At 42.4% G+C, this 23316-nt stretch overlaps 1 protein-coding gene across 2 annotated transcripts in view; it reads right to left on the bottom strand.

Annotated features, from left to right (window-relative positions):
• acap3a (ArfGAP with coiled-coil, ankyrin repeat and PH domains 3a) overlaps window positions 1-23316 on the bottom strand; it is a 338239-nt gene that overhangs the window by 166545 nt on the left and 148378 nt on the right. For both annotated transcript variants that reach the window (XM_068017295.1, XM_068017293.1), the window contains exon 2: window positions 17135-17192. In XM_068017295.1, the coding sequence (XP_067873396.1) occupies window positions 17135-17192 (58 nt within the window). The remainder of the gene's footprint in view (window positions 1-17134; window positions 17193-23316) is intronic.

Genomic DNA, 23316 nt, shown 5'->3' on the forward strand with positions numbered 1-23316 from the left:
CCCTAAAGGAGGAGAGAGAGGCAGAGAGGTTTAGGGAGGAAGTTCCAGAGCTTAGGAGCGTGACAGCTGAAGGCTTGAGGCATCCTGAAGGTCAAGCCCAAGACTGAGATCCTGGCTCACATGCTCGTTTACCTCTGTTGGTGCCCATCCACATTACAAGTTCCTGCCAATCGCAGGGCCAGGAGGGAGCAGTGTCAGTGTGAGGGTGAGCTATCTGCAAAATATGGACCTAAAGATCGCAATAATCACTCCAAGCAAAACATATTTTAAATCTCCAGTGCGTGAGGCTGCTCACCAGTGACGGAGGTAACCTGTGATGGGGGAGGTTTCTCACCAGAGAGGTGAGGTTTCCCATCAGTGGGCGAGGCCTCCGTACAAACTAGCTGCCTTTATGCATTTGCTTGCGGGGTGAAATGAACCAATGCACATGGAATGATGTTACCAAGTCAGTTATTGGCCTTTTTTATTTTCACTCTCACCACAAGTTTCTCCTCTCTTCTCTTGACTTTTTGACTCTTGCTATGATAAGGTTCCACCAATACTGGCCACTCGCCAGCACCCATCCATGGCCATTCGTCATGTGTGAGGCTGACTGACTGCGGATGAGCCACTTCTATCGAGTCATTTGGGAGGGCCTACACAACCAAGCCCAGTTTTCTCCTCAAGAGCCCAGCTAATATATCCCTCCCTAGTCAAGGATTGCTGATGCCAATTCTCATGCCCTACAACAGCCCAGCTGACTGCAACCAGTATGGAGCAGGAATCAAGTCTGGGACCTTCCTATATGAATGGTTCAGTTTCATGCTGGGCAACTGAATAATTCTCTGCCTCCACTTACATAGTTGAAATTTATAGTAACAATGCTTTGTAGTGAATCAGAGTATTAGGAAAGCCAGTACCCAAACTCCACTTGGATTTGAACCCATTTTGTTGACAGCCAGCAGCATCTGGAGTTCTCTGCAAATCCACTCAACCCACTTGTCCAATCTCACTCCCAAATGCTAGAACTTAAATACATGACTGGGCTTCATTAACATGCAAGCACAATATTAAACACTTGGTATGCATTCCAGTCCCTGATTAACTAATAATGTGAATTTATACAATACAAGTATGTTACTGTCACATTTGCAAGCCTACAGGTTACGAATAACTCACTCTTTGCATTCAACGCTCTTTTGATATCACATGACACACTTAGATACTTTATCAAAATCTTTCTGGTCTCTCCTCGATTCTACAGTGTTGATTACTCATCGGAACTTTATCTTCCATTCCTCCAAAACACCAAATGTGTTGACCTGCACAGTTCATCTGTTGCTGTTCAATGTGCTGAAATTAAGCTTCACATGTTATTCTGTTCTTAACTCATTCTTTTCCAGAACCTCAACAGTCTGGAATGCCTTAAATTCATCCATAATTCCCCCTCCTACAATCTACAGGCCTTTCACATCCAAGCTTAAGACGAGTCAACCGTTACTTTTCGACATATCTTCTCCCCTACTTTTTAGCCTTGGCACTGTTCTGCCATGAACTTTGACCTTGGCTTCACAAATAGAAATTGACGTTGCTTCATAAATGATGTCAAATACCATTAACACATCATGTGAGACTTTGAAATCACATCAAACTTCAAAGGCAGTTAGCCCACTTGACAGGTTAAATCCACAGCATCTTCCAACCCAAAAATGGCACCAGTAACAGCCTTAGGTGGAACATACAGCACTTCAGATTGCTTGTAATAGAAAATGATTATGTTTAATTGTATAGTACAACCTCAGGTTGGGATGACTACTGAAGTTACTACTGAGCATTGGCCTTGTGGTTTAAGATTTCATTATAGAGTTCAAGGACTCTTCAAACACAATTGCAGCCATAGTTTTCCACCATGCCTCTCCAAAGTGCCTTGTGACGGGGCACTACACAAATGCAAGTTGTTTTTGCTTTCTGCTCCCTGTTTGACCTCCCAGTCATCTACTCCAGAGAACTACCCACCATTTTTTTAGTACACTATAACATCCTCAAACAGTCCATTTTATTAAATAAGACTGCGGTTATAGTTGGGCGGTGCCAATTTTCTGTTGCGTGTCCTTGCTCCACATACAAACCAACCTTTTGACTCAAGCTTGCATCCCTATAGGTCAATGTTAGTAATGAAAAACAATGAGTTGCATCAAATATTAAGTAATGTGTCAAATCTATCTTTATTGTTTTGTCTGTTATCCTCAGTATTCCAGCAGTATGCTGCAGCTATGATCTCTGGCAGTTTAGAAAGGCTCTCTTACCTGTGCAGCCTGTCCTGTTTTGAGAAAGAGTTTGGATTGGATTCTGAAATCCTGAATTCTTAATTGATTTTCAACAGGCAAAACTGTCCTTAAAAGTGATAAGACAACGTCTGCGGGGAGGTGTTGAGCACGGAGGAACAATGCACATCTCAGATAGCTATTTCACTGCAACCAAGATATGGAACAGGTCTCCACCCTAACCAGCCACAATGATTAAGTTGAAATATTTTATACACACCACCTTTCTGTGACTCCATTACTCAACCTTGGCTTGTGTCCTTGAAAGGTGATCTTATAGAGGTGTTCAAGACAGTGACAACAATGACTTGCATTTATATAGTGACTTTAATTTAGCAAAACACTCCAAGGCACTTCACAAACACAGAGTCACATAAGGAGACATTCAGACAGGTGACCAAAAACCTGCTCAAACAGGGAGGTTTTAAGGAGGAGAAAGAGAGAGAGGAGAGACGCTTAGGGAGAGAATTCCAGAGCTTAGGGCCGAGGCAGCTGAAGGCACACCACCAATGGTGGGACCACTGCTCCAGTAACACAGACAGATTTCCCGATTAGGCTGACTCAACTGAACTGCATTCCTGGCAGGCAATTTTCCGAGTTCAGCTTATTTACATAGCTGCAAGTACCAATCTGAATATGTGCTGGAACCACACTAATGGAGGGAGTGGAAAATTGTAAGTGAAATTCAAAGGGTTGGGAACAATTAAAGCAGAGTGTCAGATTAGAATTCTAAAAATTCTGAAATCCCTTGGAAATGTTCATCTGAACCCATTAGCAGCAGAGTATTAAAAAGTGATGAGCAAAAATTAAGTGAATTATCTGAATGGTTCTGTCTCCATTTCCTTCGGGAATAGGATCCTCAACGTGCAATAGTCATCAGGCAAATATCGTCCCCTCTGTCCACAGATGTGAATGTACAGATACCGATGGGTGACACAAAGTCTGACCTGTCTGGTATTCATCCATTAGTCTGCATCTTCCAAACACCTCAGATCGGGAAATCTTGTGCCAATCAAGGTGCTGGGAGCAGAACAACTTGCTCAAGAACCCAAGTGTCAGCAGAAAAGAAATGGAAATGGTTAAGAAATTAGTAAAATAAACATCCCTTAATGTTACCATTCTCTTTCCATGATCATCTGTATACTACCTATTACCCAGTAACCTTGGATGTCTGTTTCGCGATGGAGGTCTTGCACACTTGAATGTCAGAAAATGACATTCTGGAAGCCCGGCCCCAAATTAATATTTAACTGAAGTTCCTGAATGCTTGAAACTCTGTGAATTGTAATATGGGCCAGGAACCAGCATTATGGATTGGAAAATCCGGACTCTTGTACTCTGTGAATTATTTGATCATCTGTTGATCCCCTTATAGCCATCAATCCCATTCCCAACTGGATGGTGCAGACAACCTAGAGACACAGCCAGCATCAGATCCATGAGTCATTTACCTTAAAGGCTGAGCTAACAGCTTGTGTGTCTAATTGAAGGAGCTGCAATTCTGATACTAACCAACTTCTCCCCGTAGTTATCACGAGTAATTTCTAACACTGCAAGCATTGATTTTGTTTTAGCTGTCAGGGTGGAAATTCTCTTAAAGTGCAGGCTGTTGAGATTGATGCCAGCTGATCCCGTGACCTCTGCATTGCCTGTATCAAAGAGGTCGGAGGGAACTTGCTGGAGTACTGTATACAGCAGAGACCAGGGAAAAGAATGAAGTCATGCACCCGGCCGTTCTAAACCAATCCTGAGCACTGGGAGAAACCAAATGAAAAGGACTGAGAATGTGTGGTGCCTTGTGTAGAATCTGCTTGATTCAATGTGGGATAAAGCAATTAATGCAATAATTTGCCTTAGCAACTACCAGCGAAGGAGACTATGATGGGCCGCATAGTGAGTGGAACGGTTTCTGTATCTCACAAACAAATTTTATGCGGAGTTGGTAACCAGAAGACAAAAAAAAAAATCAGCAAAAGAACCCTGGACAAGGTGAAGAATATTCTTATTTTTTGACACAGTGGATTGTTGAGATGTAGAATGTTTTAACCAGAGAAAGTGGGGGACGCAGCGTTGATGAAAGCCTTTAAAAAGGCAGTGGATAAATATCTGAAAAGGAAAAGGCTGGAGAATAGGGACGAACAGTCCAGCTCTTACAAAATGCTGGCACAGCTGCAATGGGCAGGATGGCCTCCTTCTGTGCCGCAAGCTTGATTGATTCTATGTTTGTGCACAAACAGCTATTTGCGAGCAGTGTTCGATCCAATAATATGCTCAGCCATCCAGTGGGTGATTAATATTCGAGTCAGATTCTATAGAAAGGGTCCACATTGAAAAGCCTGGTCAGTGTAACGCCAAAAGGTTGTGCATTATTCACCCACGAGGCTTCTTTGCAACGATTACAATGAAATTACAGCACAGAAACAGACCATTCGGACACTTATCGGGGAATCCAAAACTGCGGGGTCATAAATATAAGATAGTCACTACTCAATCCAATAAGGAACGCAGGAGAAATATCCTTACCCAGTCAGTGGTTAGAATGCAGGAATTGAGGTGACCAGCATAAATGCATTTAAAGGAAAGCTAGGTAAGTACATGAAGGAGAAGAGAAGGATATGCTGATAGGATTAGGTGAAGATGGGTGGTAGGAGACTCATGTGGAGTATAAACACTGGCATAGACCAGTTGGGCCAAATGGCCTGTTTCTGTGCTGGTAAATTCTGTGTAACTGGTCTAAACTGGAGTTTATGCTCCATGCGAACCTCCTCCCACTCTACTTCATCTAAATTTACTTCATTTAGTAACTTTGCTCTCCAATTTCCCATCGTCCTGTCCTGAACGTACTGATTAGAAGTACAAGCTGCCATTCATAATGGCCCTGAACAATCTCACAGCTTGCCCGCGGAGTGCTGGTGACATCACCATGCAGGCTGAAGGTTGCATCTCACACTGTTCAGCTTCCCTTTCATTTCAGTGGGAAACAAGGGCTCTCTTCCCTCTTGAATAGTTATCACCAGGCATCAGCCCTTTCACTTGCGTGCTCTGCAAGCACTTCAGAGTCCATCCAACAGCAAAACAACAGCGACACAAAGAAATTTCACAGGAGCACATCAAAGGACAGAGAGCTTCCTGAAATGAGAAATTACTAATAGAACACAATCCACTCGTTTCTTTAGAAAACATTTTGCCTCTGTTTCCCTCCCCCCACTGGTAATGGTCTCCAATTTTTTTTGCTTGTTAAATGTTAATATTGATAAACTCACACAGCGTTTCGCAACTACACAATCCAATCAAAAAGGGATCATTTAGCTCCAGGGCAGATCTGAAGTTAGTACATTTAATGAAGGGGAAATATTTCAAAGCATCCCTTCAGCACTTCATACAGTGACTACTACAAAGAGGTTTACTGCCTGAGAGTATGTCTGTATTGGCCATTACATATATGACAGAACTGTAAAGGACCAGGAAGAGCCATGAAGTCCATAGATTTACAATGAGTCTACAGCACAGAAACAGGCCATTCAGCCCAACTGATCCATGCCAGCGTTTAAGCTCCACACAAGCCTCCTCTTTTTGAGGAAGTGACGAAGATGATCGATGAAGGACGGGCAGTGGATGTTATCTATATGGACTTTAGTAAAGCCTTTGACAAGGTCCCGCATGGCAGACTGGTACAAAAGGTGAAGTCACACGGGGTCAGAGGTGAGCTGGCAAGATGGATACAAAACTGGCTCTGTCATAGAAGACAGAGGGTATCAGTGGATGGGTGTTTTTCTGAATGAAGGAATGTGACTAGTGGTGTTCTGCAAGGATCAGTGCTGGGACCTTTGTTGTTTGTAGTATATATAAATGATTTGGAGGAAAATGTAGCTGGTCTGATTAGTAAGTTTGCGGACGACACAAAGGTTGGTGGAGTTGCGGATAATGATGAGGAATGTCAGAGAATACAGCAGGATATAGATCGGTTGGAGACTTGGGCGGAGAAATGGCAGATGGGAGTTTAATCCGGACAAATGTGAGGTAATGCATTTTGGAAGGTCTAATCTAGGTGGGAGGTATACAGTAAATGGCAGAACCCTTAGGAGTATTGACAGGCAGAGAGATCTGGGCGTACAGGTCCACAGGTCACTGAAAGTGGCAACGCAGGTGGATAAGGTAGTCAAGAAGGCATACGGTATGCTTGCCTTCATCGGTCAGGGCGCAGAGTATAAAATATGGCAAGTCATGTTGCAGCTGTACAGAACCTTAGTTAGGCCACACTTAGAATATTGCGTGCAATTCTGGTCGCCACACTACCAGAAGGACGTGGAGGCTTTGGAGAGGGTACAGAGGAGGTTTACCAGGATGTTGCCTGGTCTGGAGGGCATTAGCTATGAGGAGAGGTTGGAAAAACTCGGATTGTTTTCACTGGAACGACAGAGGTGGAGGGGCGACATGATAGAGGTTTACAAAGTTATGAGCGGCATGGACAGAGTGGATAGTCAGAAGCTCTTCCCCAGGGTGGAAGAGTCAGTTACTAGGGGACATAGGTTTAAGGTGTGAGGGGCAAAGTTTAGAGGGGATGTGCGAGGCAAGTTTTTTTACACAGAGGGTGGTGAGTGCCTGGAACTTGCTGCCAGGGGAGGTGGTGGAAGCAGATAAGATAGTGACGTTTAAGAGACATCTTGACAAATACATGAAAAGGAAGGGAATAGAGGGATATGGGCCCTGGAAGTGCAGAAGGTGTTAGTTTCGGCAGGCATCAAGATCGGAGCAGGCTTGGAGGGCCGAATGACCTGTTCCTGTGCTGTACTGTTCTTTGTTCTCTCACCCTTCTTCATCTAACCCTATCCTCCTTTTCCTTTCTCCCTCATGGGTTTATCTAGCTTCACCTGCATCTGTGCTCTTCACCTCAACTACTCCTTGTAGTAGCGCATTCCACACTCTTACCACTCTCAGATCCATTTGGCTCCTTGCCAAGTACCACATTATGTGCTCCATCTCTTATCCCCATCAACAGATATATTTACCAAAAAAAAATCCAGTTCTCTCTTGAAATTTGCCAACATTATTGACCTCCACTCTGTCTCTGGACAGTCTGATTCACACATTCATCAATTATTTTTGCTTTGCCAGCAAACAGGAAGCTTCATTCCCGATCCCACTTCCAGATCAAAATATCATGTGTCAGAAATGTCCCAAACTGCTTCACACAACTGGCATTTTCCTTTCGGCACAAAGGGAGAACACGATGCCCATTCTCACCAAAAGGCTGATTGTGACCATATGTTAGGGATTAGCCACACATGTGCGGCCTAGTTCCCAAATTGGGCTTGTCTCAATTTTCATTGAGCTGTTTTCTACAGATATTATATAACCTGAAGCTGTATTAACGAACATTTCAACTTTTCTATTAGTTAAGAGCTGCCTGCAAAGTGTTAAAAGGATCATGATTTACAGGTGTACCACAGATGGCTATTTTCAGTTACTCCTAATGAGATGATATCAGGAATGACACGTTAAAACTATTTGCTCCATATTGAATATAATGATAGGCATTTTGGTAAAAACAGGCACAATGAGCCAAATGCCTCCTTCTGTGCTGTTTCGTTCGATGAACATCTACCCCATTATAATTTTAACACGCACAATAAAAGCTTGGAAGGTGTGACAGCAATAACACTGGAGTCAGCTAGATCAGACGAATGTTTTATTCACTTTGATGTACATCAGTATCAGTAAATCACGCTGGGCTGCAGTGCATCATAAAAGAACAGTAGCTCATATTTGTACATTAGTGATGGACTGTAAAATGTAGCCTCAATCACTCTTTAGGTTACAAGGAGAACTTCATTTTACCTTGAAAGGCAGAGAATGCTAGCTTTCTAAATATTGTCACAGTGCAGAACTTAAATATATAATGATGAAGGTGCTCTTTAATCTTAATCCTGAGCTGTGACTCTCTCTCTTGCAGTTTCTACAAGCCTACCTTAAAGTAGCTGCACAAATTCAGTTATGTTTAAAGATACATTTTTTCCTTCTTAGACACTGTTTTTCTCTCTCTCTCAGTTCCTGCTCAACCACTCCCCTCCAGATCTATGTTCCAGCACCAAGACAAAGCTGCCAGGATGTGAATTTAGACCCAAGTTAATTGAACTAAAAGATTTATGAAGATCCGTCACTGAGAGAGTAGCTGAGCCATGACCTCCCCACACCATTCTCTACCTCCAACGCCCACTGTCAGATCCTTGTAATAAACGGTATTACCTTGAATCAACAGTTGGTATTAGTTTTCGCTGTACAAATTACAAAATAAGATAAATAACTGCCCAGTATTGACCCACCAAAACAAATAAAAATATACCAGTTAGAAAATATTACTGAATAGCTTTGGAACATTCCTCCTCAGAGCCAGATGGATGCAGAATGGTTGCAATGTTCCTCAGTCCCAACATCACATGCAATAGAATTCAGGTTGTTAACGTCAGCAGAAAGGCTTTGTGAACAGAATCTCTCCTAATTCACCACACTGTGTGCATCAAGGCTGGTGAGAACTCAACATGCAATGACCTGCTCGGACCATCAATGGCATATGATTTGCTGATTTTGTCGGTTATGGTGCAATTAATAAAGGAAGGATGGCTTGTTCATTCTTTTCAGCTGTAGGGGCTTTTAGGTCTTTATCCTTTCACAAAACCCTCTATCGAATCCCCACCACCTCCACCCATCCCGAACAAATTTAGCTTTTATATGACCCGTATCTATTGGCACAAGTGATGCTTGACCTGTAACTAAGGATGGCTAAGTACCAAGCTGTCTGCATCCCTTCCTGATGGCCTATAAAAGAACCATGGTGCACTACACAGTGATTGGGAACAGCATACCACAACCCACTGCAGATGCTACAAGAATAGTAACCCAATGTCAAGGAGAGATATGATGGTGATCATGTAGCCAGGTCCAACTGCCAATCACCCCCATTGACTCGTCACCCACTCCACCGACCTCCACAAGGCCATCACCAACAAAACACACTGATTTTGAAACATGCAACACTGTGACCCTGATATTCATGCGGACATACGAATCAGGAGCAGGAGTAGGCCATTCGGCCCCTTCAAGCCTATTCTGCCATTTAATAAGATCATGGCTGATCTGATTGTGGCCTCAACTCCACTTTCCCGCCTACCCCCCGATACCCTTTGACTCTCTTGTTAGTCAAGAATTTATCTACCTCTGCCTTAAAAATATTCCATGACCCTGCCTCCACAGCTCTCTGTGGAACAGGGTTTCAAAGATTCTTGACACTCTGACATAAAAAAATTCCCCTCATCTCTGTTTTAAATGGGCGACCCCTTACTTTTAACCTGTGTCCCCTAGTTCCAGTATCTCCCACAAGGGGAAACATCCTTTCAACATCCATCCTGTCAAGTCCCCTCAGGATCTTACATGGTTCAATAAGATCACCTCTCATTCTTCTAAACTCCAATGGATACAGACCTAACCTGTCCAACCTTTCTTCGTAAGATAACCCTGGGGACAGTGCAGGGGAGGCTGGAATTTTGAAGGCCCTGCTTATCTTAGCAGCCTCAGTAACATATTACAGTTAAGTAACATGTACAACTGCGGACATAGTGTTGAATTCAGGAAACAATAATATTAAAAGAAGTTTAAAAAAAAAACCCTAGGAATGCCATCCCTAGCCTGATTATTGCAACTGGCTTCGTATCACACAGGCACAGGTTCGAAAGTTCATTTTGAAAGCTGCAAGATAATTGTTTTTGGAAAGGTCCATGAAAGAAAAACATGCTGGCTGATCTCTCCAGCACCATTCTGACTAAGTAGCATCACAAAAGGACAATCATATGAAAGCTGGAACAGGATGTGGCAAGAGAGCAGGGGTGTTCTCCCAGGTGTCCTGTCCAATATTTATCCCTCAGCCAACATCACTCAAACTCATCATGTATTTCATTGCTGCTTGTGGGAGCTTGCTGTGCGCAAATTAACTGCCATGTTTCCTACATTACAACAGTGACTACGCTTCCAAAAGTATTCACTGGCTGTAAAGTGCTTTGGGATGTCCTGAGGTCATGAAAGGCTCAATATAAATGCAAGTTCTTTCTTGTGTTTCATCCTTTCAATTGTTCAAAGTTGCTTTACAATTCAATATGTGCCAATTCTGTACAATCAGTGGGATTGTGTAATATGTATTATATTCGTCCCCACCTATACAGGTAGATGACCTTTGACACGTGACTCATCGTCCCCAAGATCAGCTTTCATTGGTTAACTAATCTGTGGCTTCGGAGAGCTGCTATAAACTGCCTGGTCCTCACTTTCAAAGCTGCATGACATCACCTAAACCCTTGGCTTGGTTACTGCCGTGTAACCAATCCCAAGCAGTCATTGTTTTCTAATTACTTCTTAGCTCTTTTATTTAAAAGGCCTGCCTGCGATTTGCAGCTGCAATCCTAGCTGCAGAACGCCCCTCAACCTGATAATTACAGCAGACATCACATAACCGCATTGCTCGAGTGTGCTCTTGTCCTTTAGCACGTAGGCTGCACTGCTACAGCGCACAGAGGCATTACCTCATAGCCGCCAAGGCAACTTATATTCTTTTAACGGAACATGGCCTCATGGGCTCACATTGGTTTTGGTAAATAAAGTCCAAACAGCTACATGTTGACATTTCTATGTTTTCAATTTGATTTTTGTATTCAGCCTAAACTTCAGCTTCAGTTCTTCCCAGCATGCAAATAGCATTTAAATATTCTATACTTTTTCTGACCAGGATTGTCAAATTAAAGTGGATTTCAAATGTGGGAAAACATTCGTGTGTGAGGACTGTTACGTACATTGAATTGAGTCTCTTCAACCTCATTCACTGAAGACTCATTTCTCAGAGAAGGGTACCCTTTGTCTCTTTTCTATGGGTTCAATGCAAACTGGCTCCAAGAGGCAAAAGAACAGTGTTGTAATCCATTGCCCTACTCAGCCCTGCCAAAATGAAACTAAAACAGTTCTTTTCTTATGCAATAGAAGACTTTTTAAAGAAAGAGTGGTGAACTTTGATTGGCAAATGGCACAGGACCTGCTGTACAGAGCAGAATTGGCCTAGACTCAACTTGTGATGGGAACTCGGGTGTTTCTTCTCAGATCAGGTGACAGTAAAGATAAAGGAAGAGAAAACAATCTCAGCTGGTGTTCTGAGTGCCTGAGCATTTCAAGTGAGATGGGATCGGGCTCAGTTGTGATGGCTGCCATGCTCAAATGTTCTGCTGACAGTCACAGCCAGGGAACATATATGAAGAATGAGCATTGCAGTGATGTACTGGAGAGAAGCCAGCTGCAACCTCCCAACAAAGAGGCGGCACTGATAGGAGAGGAAAAAATTGGGAGGAAGAGCTAACGGAAACACTATTTCATTAAACGATTTTAAGAATGTAATCTTCAAACAAAGGTGGGCAATATGAAATATTACATAAAGGTTTTAATTCTAAAACAGTTGACAATTTTCTTTGCAGTTTACATACAAAGGGAATATTATATCCTGGAGCAGTGAACTGTGCCTGTGTCAGGCAGTTAATTGTACAGATTTCATCCTGGAAACCAATCAGTAACATTATTATGGAATACGCTTTTTTGATAAAAATGCCAATGTTTTGACTCACTGAATTGAACCAAGTGAGTGTGGCTTCCTCCTTAATTGACTCCACCCCGACAAACTTGGATTTGTTTTTTAATTCCTGAATCTTTAGCTCATTCTGACAACTCGACAGCAAAAGACTGCCAGTTACTCCAAAAGGGGGAAACTCCCATTATCAAATTAGCAACCTGGCTCATGCAAATATTGGCCTGACCACTGATCTTTTTTTTTTGCAGTAATTCTGTGCTTTGTAACATGGTTCTGTAAATCTCTGTGACTCTAAGCCTGCGAGCCGGTTTGCCATTAATGCTCTGGAAACCATAAGATGCAGGTCTCTCACATATCACAAAAGTACTTGGAACATTTTGGGTAGATTGAGTTACACTCAGGGAAGACTGCACTATTAAAGGATGAATACCATAATTTGAAATTATGTTACAGTCTAAGAATAACGTCTCTGCAGTTGAAACTATGTTTGGGCAGAGGGGATCCTGCCACAGTCTGGCTTATATCCCTAAACCCTAACCGTTCCAAACTGCCTTATCACAGATTGAACTTGCGTTCATTCTTTGGACTGCCAGAAGAATTTTGGGTTCATCAAGGTGAGGGATGTTGATGCTGGGACATTGAACACTTGTGCAATTCAGGTACCATATACATAAGAAGATAAGAACATAAGAACTAAGAGCAGGAGTAGGCAATTCAGCCCCTCGAGCCTGCCCCACCATTCAATGCGATCATGGCTGATCTCATCTTGGCCTCAACTCCACTTTCCTGCCTGTTCTCCATAACCCTTCAACCCATTACTAATTACAAATCTGTCTATCTCCTCCTTAAATTTACTCAATGTCCCGGCATCCACCGCACTCTCGGGTAGTGAATTCCACAGACTCATGACCCTTTGAGAGAAGTAATTTCTCCTCAGCTCTGTTTTAAATCTGCTACCCCTTCTCCTAAAACTATAACCTCTCGTTCTAGATTGCCCCACCAGAGGAAACATCCTCTCTACATCTACTTTGTCAATCCCCTTAATCATCTTATATACCTCAATTAGATCTCCTCTCATTCTTCTAAACTCTAGAGAGTAAAGGCCTAAACTACTCAATTTCTCTTCATAAGACAAACCCCTCATCTCTGGAATCAATCTAGTGAACCTCCTCTGAACTGCCTCCAATGCACTACATCCCTCAAGTAAGGGGACCAAAATTGTATGCAATACTCCAGGTGCGGTCTCACTAATGCCTTGTACATTTGCAGCAACACTCCCCTACTTTTATATTCTATTCCTTTAGCAATAAATGCCAAAATTCCATTTGCCTTCCTTATTACCTGCTGTACCTGCATACTAGTTTTCTGCGATTCATATATGAGGACACTCAGATCCCTTTGCACCGAGGCACTCTGAAGTTTCTCTCCATTTAGATAATAATTTGCCTTTCTATTCTTCCGACCAAAATGGATAACCTCACACTTATCCACATTAAACTCCATCTGCCAAATTTTGGCCCATTCACCTAACCTATCCATATCCATTTGTAAATTTCTTATTGCTTTATTGCAACTTACTATCCCACCTATTTTAGTGTCATCTGCAAATGTGGCTATAGTACCTTCTATCCCTGCATCCAAGTCATTAATATAGATTGTAAATAGTTGGGGTCCGAGGACCGAACCCTGCGTCACCCCACTAGTTACATCCTGCCAACCAGAAAAGGACCCGTTTATCCCGACTCTGTTCGGCATCAGCATCATACCCTCCTAAAGTACATATAGCATGTGTTAAGTGAAGAGAAAAGCTCCCTATGTTCTATCCAGCAATATGCCTCACTTTAGTTGAGAATAATATCTTCTATTGCACCATTGCAAATAGTTTTTATATCCCACGCCTAGCATTCTCTGGCTGCTTGGAGTGAGATGATCAACTCATGCCAGATTGGGGGAGGGGGGTCATTTAGTGTTCCTTAAATTATTACATTGACTATGCTGCTTCCCTCATTCTCAAAAGGGATTTTATTTTCTGCCTTTGCGTTTCGTTCTCCTAGGACTGTGGACCACTCCTGAGCAAAGAGGGCAGCTCCCAGGATACTGTCAGAGGCCACTTTGTGATTGGTTTCTGGAAGGAGTTGCATAAGAGCTGGAGGTGACTTGACCTCTTCATCTTCCCAGCAAAGAAGTTGTTGTTTTCCCATCACTTTTCCTGAAATCGGGAACATACTGACTGGCAAACCAAGGACGCAAAGCTACATCTAATATTACATGGGAACAGGAGTCAGTTGTCCAATGAACAGTATTGAGACTCAAAATTTGTACATTCTTATTTGTAAAGATTAAACCAAATTATTTGGACTGTTGGAGAAAGTGGCACTGTAGACCCTTAAATCAGTATCATCGGCTTCTCACTCTGACCAATCAACCAGCAGAAGATTATGGAGCTGAATTTTCTTGGCTGTCCCACTGGATTTCTGCTGTAACTTGGCAGGAGGACGGAATGGCTCAGGGTCGCTGTCTTGTGCCCTGAGTTGGGATTTCCTTCATGGCCTTGTAAGTGGCACTGCCCATCACAAGGTCAACATCACGGAGAGTGCGAGGCTGGGTTCTCCCATCAGTGGAAGTTTCCATTTTCCCAGATTATATAGTGCTTGTTGTAACTATGGAGGTTGGTACACACAGTGATATAAGGGGTACTGGCTTTCAGAAGGGTGCACATGGGCCCTATTGGGGGTAGGGTCTAGCCTATGGACCATTGGATAGCCTCTTATGTTTTATAGCTTGATCAGGATTCCATTTTGATCGGAATCTCTAAATTGTAGGTCAGTTGGGGGATAGTAGCATAATGGTTACTGGACTTGTAATCCAGAGGCAGGAGACATGGGTTCAAATCTCATCACGCCAGCTGGAGAATTTAAATTCAGTTAATAAATAAATCTGGAATAAAAAGCACTTATCAGTAATGCTGACCATGATATTACTGGATTGCTGTAAAAACCCATCTGATTTGTTAATGTCCTTTAGAGAAGGAAATCTGCTGCCCTTCCTTGGTCTGGCCTATAAGTGACTCCAGACCCACAGTGATACGGCTCTTACTCTTGGCTTAGCAAGCCACTCAGTTGTCAAGCGGTTGGTGCACATCCCATGTATGAATAAAAAAAAGTCAATTACAGAACCTTTGTAGTAGAATGTACCACATGGAACAGTTGGCAAATAGCATAAACGCCTTTAAAGGAAGGCTAGATAACTACATGAGGGAGAAAGGAGTAGAAGGATACATTGATAGGGTTAGATGACAAGAGGTGGGAGGAGGCTCATGTGCAGCATAAACACTGATGTGGACCAATTGGTCTAAATGGTCTTTTACTGTAAATCTATGTAATTATTTAATTGTACCACAATCCATTTAACCTATTCACTGAGCAATTCAATCTAAACGAAAATTGAAAGTACTAGATATATATATTTCACATTAAGTGATTTAAAGAAATAATTGATTTGTCCTGTGAAATGGGACATTTCAATTTTGGGCACCAGTTTCAGCATCAGATACTCCCAGGACAGATCTAGCACACAGTTAGGTTGAGCGTAAAGCCTCCCCTGCTCTTCCTCAACAATGTACCAGAACCTCAAATCTAAGAGAATTTGCTACTTTAGAAGTGTGACATTCTTCCATTTCCCACTCCAACCATTATGCAGTCTCTCTGACTAAGGTTGACAATTGAGTGCCAGATTGAGGTGGTTTTGTGTTGGGACACATGCCCATGAAGGACAGGATAGAGGCTGCCATTTCCCACATGACTTTCACAGCAAGACAGAACTTTAATCCCATCAGTTTGAGCTGAATTTTAATCCTAGAGATGAAAGACCAGGCCACCAGACAGTCCCCGATACTGTGATTAGGACAGAATTTTGGGCTTTGGGCCGCGACCCCACTGTCAGGGTCAAATGAGGGTCCCAACCCCGTACAGTGTGGGAAACAGTCACCCATCAGTGATTTTCCCCTGAATTGGCCCATTAGAGGCCAGAAGGCAGGCTGATCATCCAATTAAAGATGGCAGGTGGGCTCTTGAAGCTGGAGGGCCAATAGGAAAATTCCAGTCAGGCTCTGTTAATTGGCCTTAATAGGCCATTTACTTAACTCACTTTACTTGCAGGCACGTTAAGCCCTTCTACCCCCAATCTCACCTCCAGGAAAATGGCCCAGAGGTGGGGTGGTGCCAGCAGACCAGCACGCCGGCAGGCACCTCCGTATGGGGCAAAAATTCTACCATAGATTTCTAAGGTGAGCTGTTGCTGTCTTGATAATTCATGTGCGGAGCATCAAGAATTAAATAATTGAGGAATATTTTCCGTCTGAATCAAGATTCAATACAGATGTATTTTGCCAGGATTTGGAATTTTATAGAAATAAACATAAAGTGATTTATTGGAAACCTTCCTTACCCTGAAATGGACCACACTATAACTGAATACTGAACTGCTGTCCACTTAAGTGCCTCATGCATAAAGTTGAACAGATTCAGTTTGACAGATTCAATTTTCGAATCACGCTGTGACTTGAGCAGTTTGCAAGATGCTTGAATATGATGTACCTGTTCTTCAATACCCATTGGATTTGCAGGACCATTTTTGGAAAGTAAATCAATTTAAGCTACCGCAGTGACGAAGATGATAAATAGACTGTCTGGTGTGAAACTAAACAAGACAGCCGAGAAGGTCCTCGGTCTGCGCTGAATTAGCTGATCTGGTTGCCAACAGGGACTTTATAGTTAACTGCAGTGTCGCTGGACTCTGGAGGGAATGAAGGTCAATCAGGCTGTTTGTTCCAAATCACTACCTTGTGATGTGTGCTGGAGGGTGTAGGTGTGGACATCCCAGGGAGACAATTGCACTGCTCACTATGAACTGCAAAATGGTAAAAGAGTTCATTTTGAATGGTTTTGAGGAGAGGATCAGGTTTAGCTGTGGTGCCCCACAGCAACTGAACAGGTTGCTGATACTCACTATCTAGACTGCTACATGAAAAATGGCTGAGATACCAGATAGGTGACCAGCAATCATGGAACTGTATCTCTCAACAAGGACAGGAAGGGAAGGTCTAAAAAGTACATCCATTTTAAGTTTAACGTCAGACCCCGATTAAGATGCATAAAGTGTTGTAACTTTAAGGTTTCAATGCATCAGCTGGATTTGTGCGTGCACAGTAGCTCACCTTATCCAGCTTTGCTTCGATTTCCACGACATCGGTCTCCACCTCCTCAATTGTTGCCCTGCAATGAAAATAAAAATGTCAGTGACTGATGCAGCAGCAGAGGCACATCCATCAACATCATGCCATTTCACAAAAGGATTTCTCTTTCAGCTTACTGCATCGAAACAACATCTCTCAAGCATTTATTTAAGTACGATATTAAGTCTTAATGATGCTGGTGTACTGAATTCAGGTAGGTCAACATTTACAAAAATGATATACATCTATTTTTATGCAAATAATAATTTGTTTGCACATACTGTACAGTAGAATCAAAGAACAGTATAGCACAGGAACAGGCCATTCGGCCCTCCAAGTCTGCGCCGATCTTGATGCCTGCCTAAACTAACACCTTCTGCACTTCTGGGGCCCATATCCCTCTATTCCCTTCCTATTCATATATTTGTCAAGATGTCTCTTAAACGTCGCTATCGTATCTGCTTCCACCACCTCCCCTGGCAGCAAGTTCCAGGCACTCACCACCCTTTGTGTAAAAAACTTGTTTCGCACATCCCCTCTAAACTTTGCCCCTCGCACCTTAAACCTATGTCCCCTAGTAACTGACTCTTCCACCCTGGGAAAAAGCTTCTGACTATCCACTCTGTCCATGCCGCTCATAACTTTGTAAACCTCTATCATGTCGCCCCTCCACCTCCGTCGTTCCAGTGAAAACAATCTGAGTTTTTCCAACCTCTCCTCATAGCTAATGCCCTCCAGACCAGGCAACATCCTGGTAAACCTCTTCTGTACCCTCTCCAAAGCCTCCACGTCCTTCTGGTAGTGTGGCGACCAGAATTACATGCAATATTCTAAGTGTGGCCTAACTAAGATTCTGTACAGCTGCAACATGACTTGCCAATTTTTATACTCTATGCCCCGACCAGTAGCAGAGGAGATATGAAGGTCTTAAAGAGGGGGGAAATTTTACAAATCTAAATTTTGGATAGAAACAACCCTTAAAAGCACCAAATAAGGATGAATCATCCACACTTGCATTCTACCTGTATTACACCCCGTTTTACTCACACCTGCTTTTTGTTATAGAGGGATTTGGGCTCAAAGATCCAATTTGGGCTCACTGTCATTGTATCTGGGATTCCTCCACATGGTGCACTATAATATTCTCTACGAAGCATTGACCATTAACATGCACATCTGAAAAAGCCTTCCCTCTTTCCCTGAAGTTCTTTGAGATCTATAAAAAAATGAACGCACAGTCCCATATGTTTCTCTACACACACGTGTGTGGAAGCCTTTGTGGCCCTGCAGATTTGCCCTCAGTTTGGCAGCAACGTGCTGACAGACCGGATGGTGTAACGACAGAGATATCAAATCTCTGCCAGGGCTGTCATGGGGCTGGCCACCATGCTGGTAGTCCAATGTCAACACTGAGAAAATGTTATGATTGAAATTTGTGATCAAAAGTAGAGACCATTTGCAGACTCACTGAAACGTATGGAGCTGTACTTACTTTAAGCATGAGATACATTGTATTAAGTTACACATTTCAAACAACATTGCTAGGAATTCCTGGAGTTAGTAAAAAAGGGGCATATTTACAATGTTACAAAAAATCGTAAGCGGAGGAAATCTTTACTAACGTGGTGACTGAAGGTATTCTTGCCCCCAAATGAGTGATACTTTACAAGCCGACTCAGTGAAACGTTAGACGCACGCAGTAGATCTCACAGAGAGCATACAGTAGGTTGCAGCAGTCTGTTGGAACTATTAGTTCAGCAGTCGAATACGCTGCAACTCTTGAGCCCAATTAAGCCTCGATTCTGCCTTTGTGCTGTTCAACCTTCCAAGGAGCAATTTCAACCCTGAATTGTACCATTACTCCTCCAAAAATGAGTGAAATATTTGCTGATCTGAATGCTAACTGGTCCTATATATACAGTATGACTTATCCAGATATATAAAAATGCAGATAGTAATTAAATTCCCCAAAAATGAAGTGGGTACAAAACTCTTGATCGCCTCTGTGAGTGATACAGAGTTGTGCAGATTGCCCATCATGTCAGATGGTCCTTCACAATGCCACTTTTCCTCTGATGCAAAATGGTTTCAGGTTTGGATAAATGTGGAAGAGAACAACCCATGATCCAGGTTCTGATCTAATTTCCGAATGCACTAAAGCCAAGCAGTGTAAATTCCCTTCCAGAAGTCTGCCACACACTGGCTTAAATTCCCCACAGGGAGTATAACTTCAATCCTGTATGAAACCTCATGTTAGAAGTACTCAGGCAGTCTGTCAGGCACCACAACGACCAAATCAACTGTCATGGGTACTTTAGAAGCTTACTTTACAACGTTTATAATGTTAGGAGAAAGTGATACTCTGCAATCTTTACAATCCTCCCAAATATTAAAGATTAACCATCCACGTTACACCAGAGCTCCACATGTCTATCCAAGCACAACACAGTTGTTACCAGGTAGTTGCATCTAAGTCTGATCCTCAATTCACATCTGCACAGCATTCGGGAGTGGGAATCCCAGTTGATTCTTCCCTATTCTAGGGGCATCAAGCCTAATTATATTATCAATACCATCATCCTGCTGGAGATCAGTTATCTCAGCAACACACCAGGGATCAAACCTAGAATCCTCTGGTTGGTTCGCTGGGTGGTGCATTTGCCAACTAAACTATTATGGTTAGCCTAAGAGGCACCAGTTCTGCTTCTGTATCTAATTTCAATTAGAGTAGGAGGCTTCGTGGGAGCTGCCACTTCAATATACGTACAGAAACATAAAGATGTTCAAATTGAACTGATCATTAAGTTTTTGGTTCCTTTTTATTTTTGCAAGGCAATGTTGCCAGAATTTAAGTGGGCAGTGAATTAATTCTGACTGTCTTTGCTGGTTTGGATATGAATTTTTGGGCTGATGTAAACTGGTCAGAACAGGTTCATTAGTCGCACCAGAAAAGTTTAAAATTACAGGTGTGGAAACTCCAGGGTGGAGGGCAGCAGGGCTTTGTTCCTTTAATTTATATTTTTCTTACTAGAACTCCCTAAAACATTGGAGTCCTGAAGGACTGTTCCTCATTCCACCCCCCCACCCCATCTCCTCAACTAAACACCAACGACTTACTGTAGAAATATTGGAAATTGTGAAAGATGATCACAGAATCAACCTTGTTCATATTAACCAGAAATAAATGATGAATATAAACTCCCTAAATTACCTTTAATGAAGAAGCATTGCTGAAACACAGTCTGCTTTCTAATGACATTTGGGTTGAAGAAGAAAGGTGCAAGATTTCAAATAATACCAGTTCCCATGGGAGCTGCCTAACAGTCAAGGTGCCTCCTTTACATTTTTCTGCTTGAAGGAAGCAGCCACCTGCTGTTACTTGAGCTGCTTTGGGAATCAATTAGTCTGCAGTCCATCCCATAGAGCACCACTCAAAGGCAGTTTTTAAAGGGGGTCCAAGCTGCCTCTGTTAGCTTTGGAGACTCATATTAACGCTTATCAAACAACTCCAACTAAAAATGTAAAAAGTCATCAGGCTCACACCAGATGGGCATTTTGCCAAAGCTGACGTACATTAATCCCTTCAAAACATTAAATGAAGAATAATGACTACACCTGGGAGCGACTGAAAGGTAATAAACTAATGAAGGGGTTCAGGTGACATCATGAAACACGAGAAAGGTGCACGCAGTTTACAATCACTGGATGAATCCTGATATTAGATTACACTCTTGAAATCACCCTTGTTCTGCTCTAATTTCCAATCTGCCTCTCCTGTGGGCATGACTCATGCTGGGGATCAGTAATAGGTGGGAGCCACCATTTTAAAATGATCAGCCTGTCTTTAACTTGTTAATGTTAGTAAAGAGCTGGCAACAGTCGGCATTTAAAAATAGCCACCATCCTCGGCAGATCAGTGTGCAAGCATTCATGCCACACAGCAGTGTGCCACTTTCAGTATAACTCTGTGTTATCAACAAGTATCACTTTAAAACGGATACTGGTCCAAAATTGGTGCCTGCAGTTTAAAGTGGCATTTGGTGCACAGTAGTAATGGATGAGGAGCACAGACATGCAATAACTTGCACTTATATAGTGCCTTTAGGGTATTAAAACATCCCAAGGCTATTCATAGGAACATAATCCAACAAGAAAATTGACACCTAGTTTAAGGAGGTATTAGGACAGATGACTAAAAGCTTGGTTAAGGAGATAGATTTTAAGGAGATCTAAAAGAAGAAAGTGTTGGAGAGGTTTAGGGAGGGATGTCCAAGGCTTGAAGTTAATTTACTTTCAGCCTTTAGTTGTCATATTTAGCATGTCTGATAGTATTGGTCATCATCAAGCTTCAAGTAGGTGCAGATATTAAAACGAATCCATTTAGTTAGTGTATCTAGTAGAACAGTCACCAGGGTATTGTTCACCCTTTCTAGTGAACTACACTATAATGAGTGCTCTATTCAATTGGTGCACATATCAGTCCTGTGGTTCCTCAAAAAGATAATTTCAGAAGGAATCCAACAATTTGTTCCATATATTGTGGACTTCAAACAATAAAATTAAAAATTAGACAAAGAACTGAGAACAGATGAACAAGCAGATTGTGGAACTCTCTCCAAACTCTTCCACAGTCCTTGCAAGCATGGAAGTGGTTTGCTTTAATTAAAGGACAGGGGTAAAGTCTGACCAAACCACTGTTCATTTGCTAAAGCAAATTTAAAACATGGCGTTTTAAACCACTTTAGATTGTTGAATCTTACTGGAAATATAAAGTAAATGCAGACTGGAATACGTGAGCTTCTATCTGAAGCAATAGGAACATAAACATTTGCAATATAATGCTTGAAAAACATGATCATAGAGGTATTATAGAGGATGGATTAACATCGATTTTAGCCTCACTACTCCCAGTAACTTTTTGTCCATCTGGACACCCACCAGAGCAGTGGAACTCTTAATATAACCTATGGGTATTTGTGGCCCATTTTTCTTCCACCTATGGCCCTCAGTAGACCTGCTGCTCCATGTGTTTCTACATCTCTATTTCCAGCCCATCATATGTGGATGTCAGTCAAAGTTGGGATCACAAGCTTTTTATTTGTAATGATAGTGTTGCCATTGACACCATTTTATAGACCTTCTGATTCTCGGGAATTCCTCCTCATCTCAGTCCTGAATTGCATACCCCTTAGTGTTGTAAACCTCTGTTGTTCTAGTGAGGGGGAGGGGTAATAATTAGCTTTAATCAGGTTGAACCCTCAAATCAGAATGCTTATTTATTTGGCCCTTTGGCATCAATAGGCCAAGGGAAAACTTGCACTTAAGCTAATACCCATTAATGTCCCGCTAATGTCTAGTTGTGTGATGCTCAATATATTGCATAGAATGCAAGAGATCACTAAGAAAGCAGGGCTATCGCAATACTCATAGCAGTAGTGATAACCTCGATTAAAATGATTGGAGACTTGTATCCCTCAGTTCAACAGCAATCAGTGCAACAACACTTGAATTTATGTAGTACTTTTAATGCAGTAGAATGTCCCACAGCGCTTCTCAGGAGCGTCAGAGTCGTACAGCATAGAAACAGGCCCTTCGGCCCACCGCGTCCATGCCGACCATAATGCCTATCTATACTAATCCCACCTGCCTGCATTAATTCCATATCCCTCTATGCCTTGCTCATTCAAGTATCTGTCCAGATGCCTCTTAAATGTTAATACTGTTCCTGCCTCCACCACCTCCTCAGGCAGCTCATTCCAGATACCCACTATTCTTTGTGAGAAAAATTTACCCTTTTGATCCCCTTTAAACCTCCTCCCTCTCACCTTAAATCTATGCCCTCTAGTTTTAGTCACCCCTACCATGGGAAACAGACTCTGGCTATCTACCCTGTCTATGCCTCTCATAATTTTATATACCTCTATCATGTCCCCTCTCGGCCTCCTTCGCTCCAGGGAAAACAGGCCCAGCCTATCCAATCTCTCTTTATAGCTCAAGCCCTGCAAACCAGGCAACATTCTTGTGAATCTTTTCTGCACCCTCTCTAGCTTAATCACATCTTTCCTGTAGTGCGGCGACCAGAACTGCACACAGTACTCCAAATGCGGCCTAACCAACGTTATGTACAACGGTCATCAAACAAAATTTGGTACCAAGCCACACAA

This window comes from Heterodontus francisci, chromosome 37, assembly GCF_036365525.1.
Source record: "Heterodontus francisci isolate sHetFra1 chromosome 37, sHetFra1.hap1, whole genome shotgun sequence".
Lineage (NCBI taxonomy): Eukaryota > Metazoa > Chordata > Chondrichthyes > Heterodontiformes > Heterodontidae > Heterodontus > Heterodontus francisci.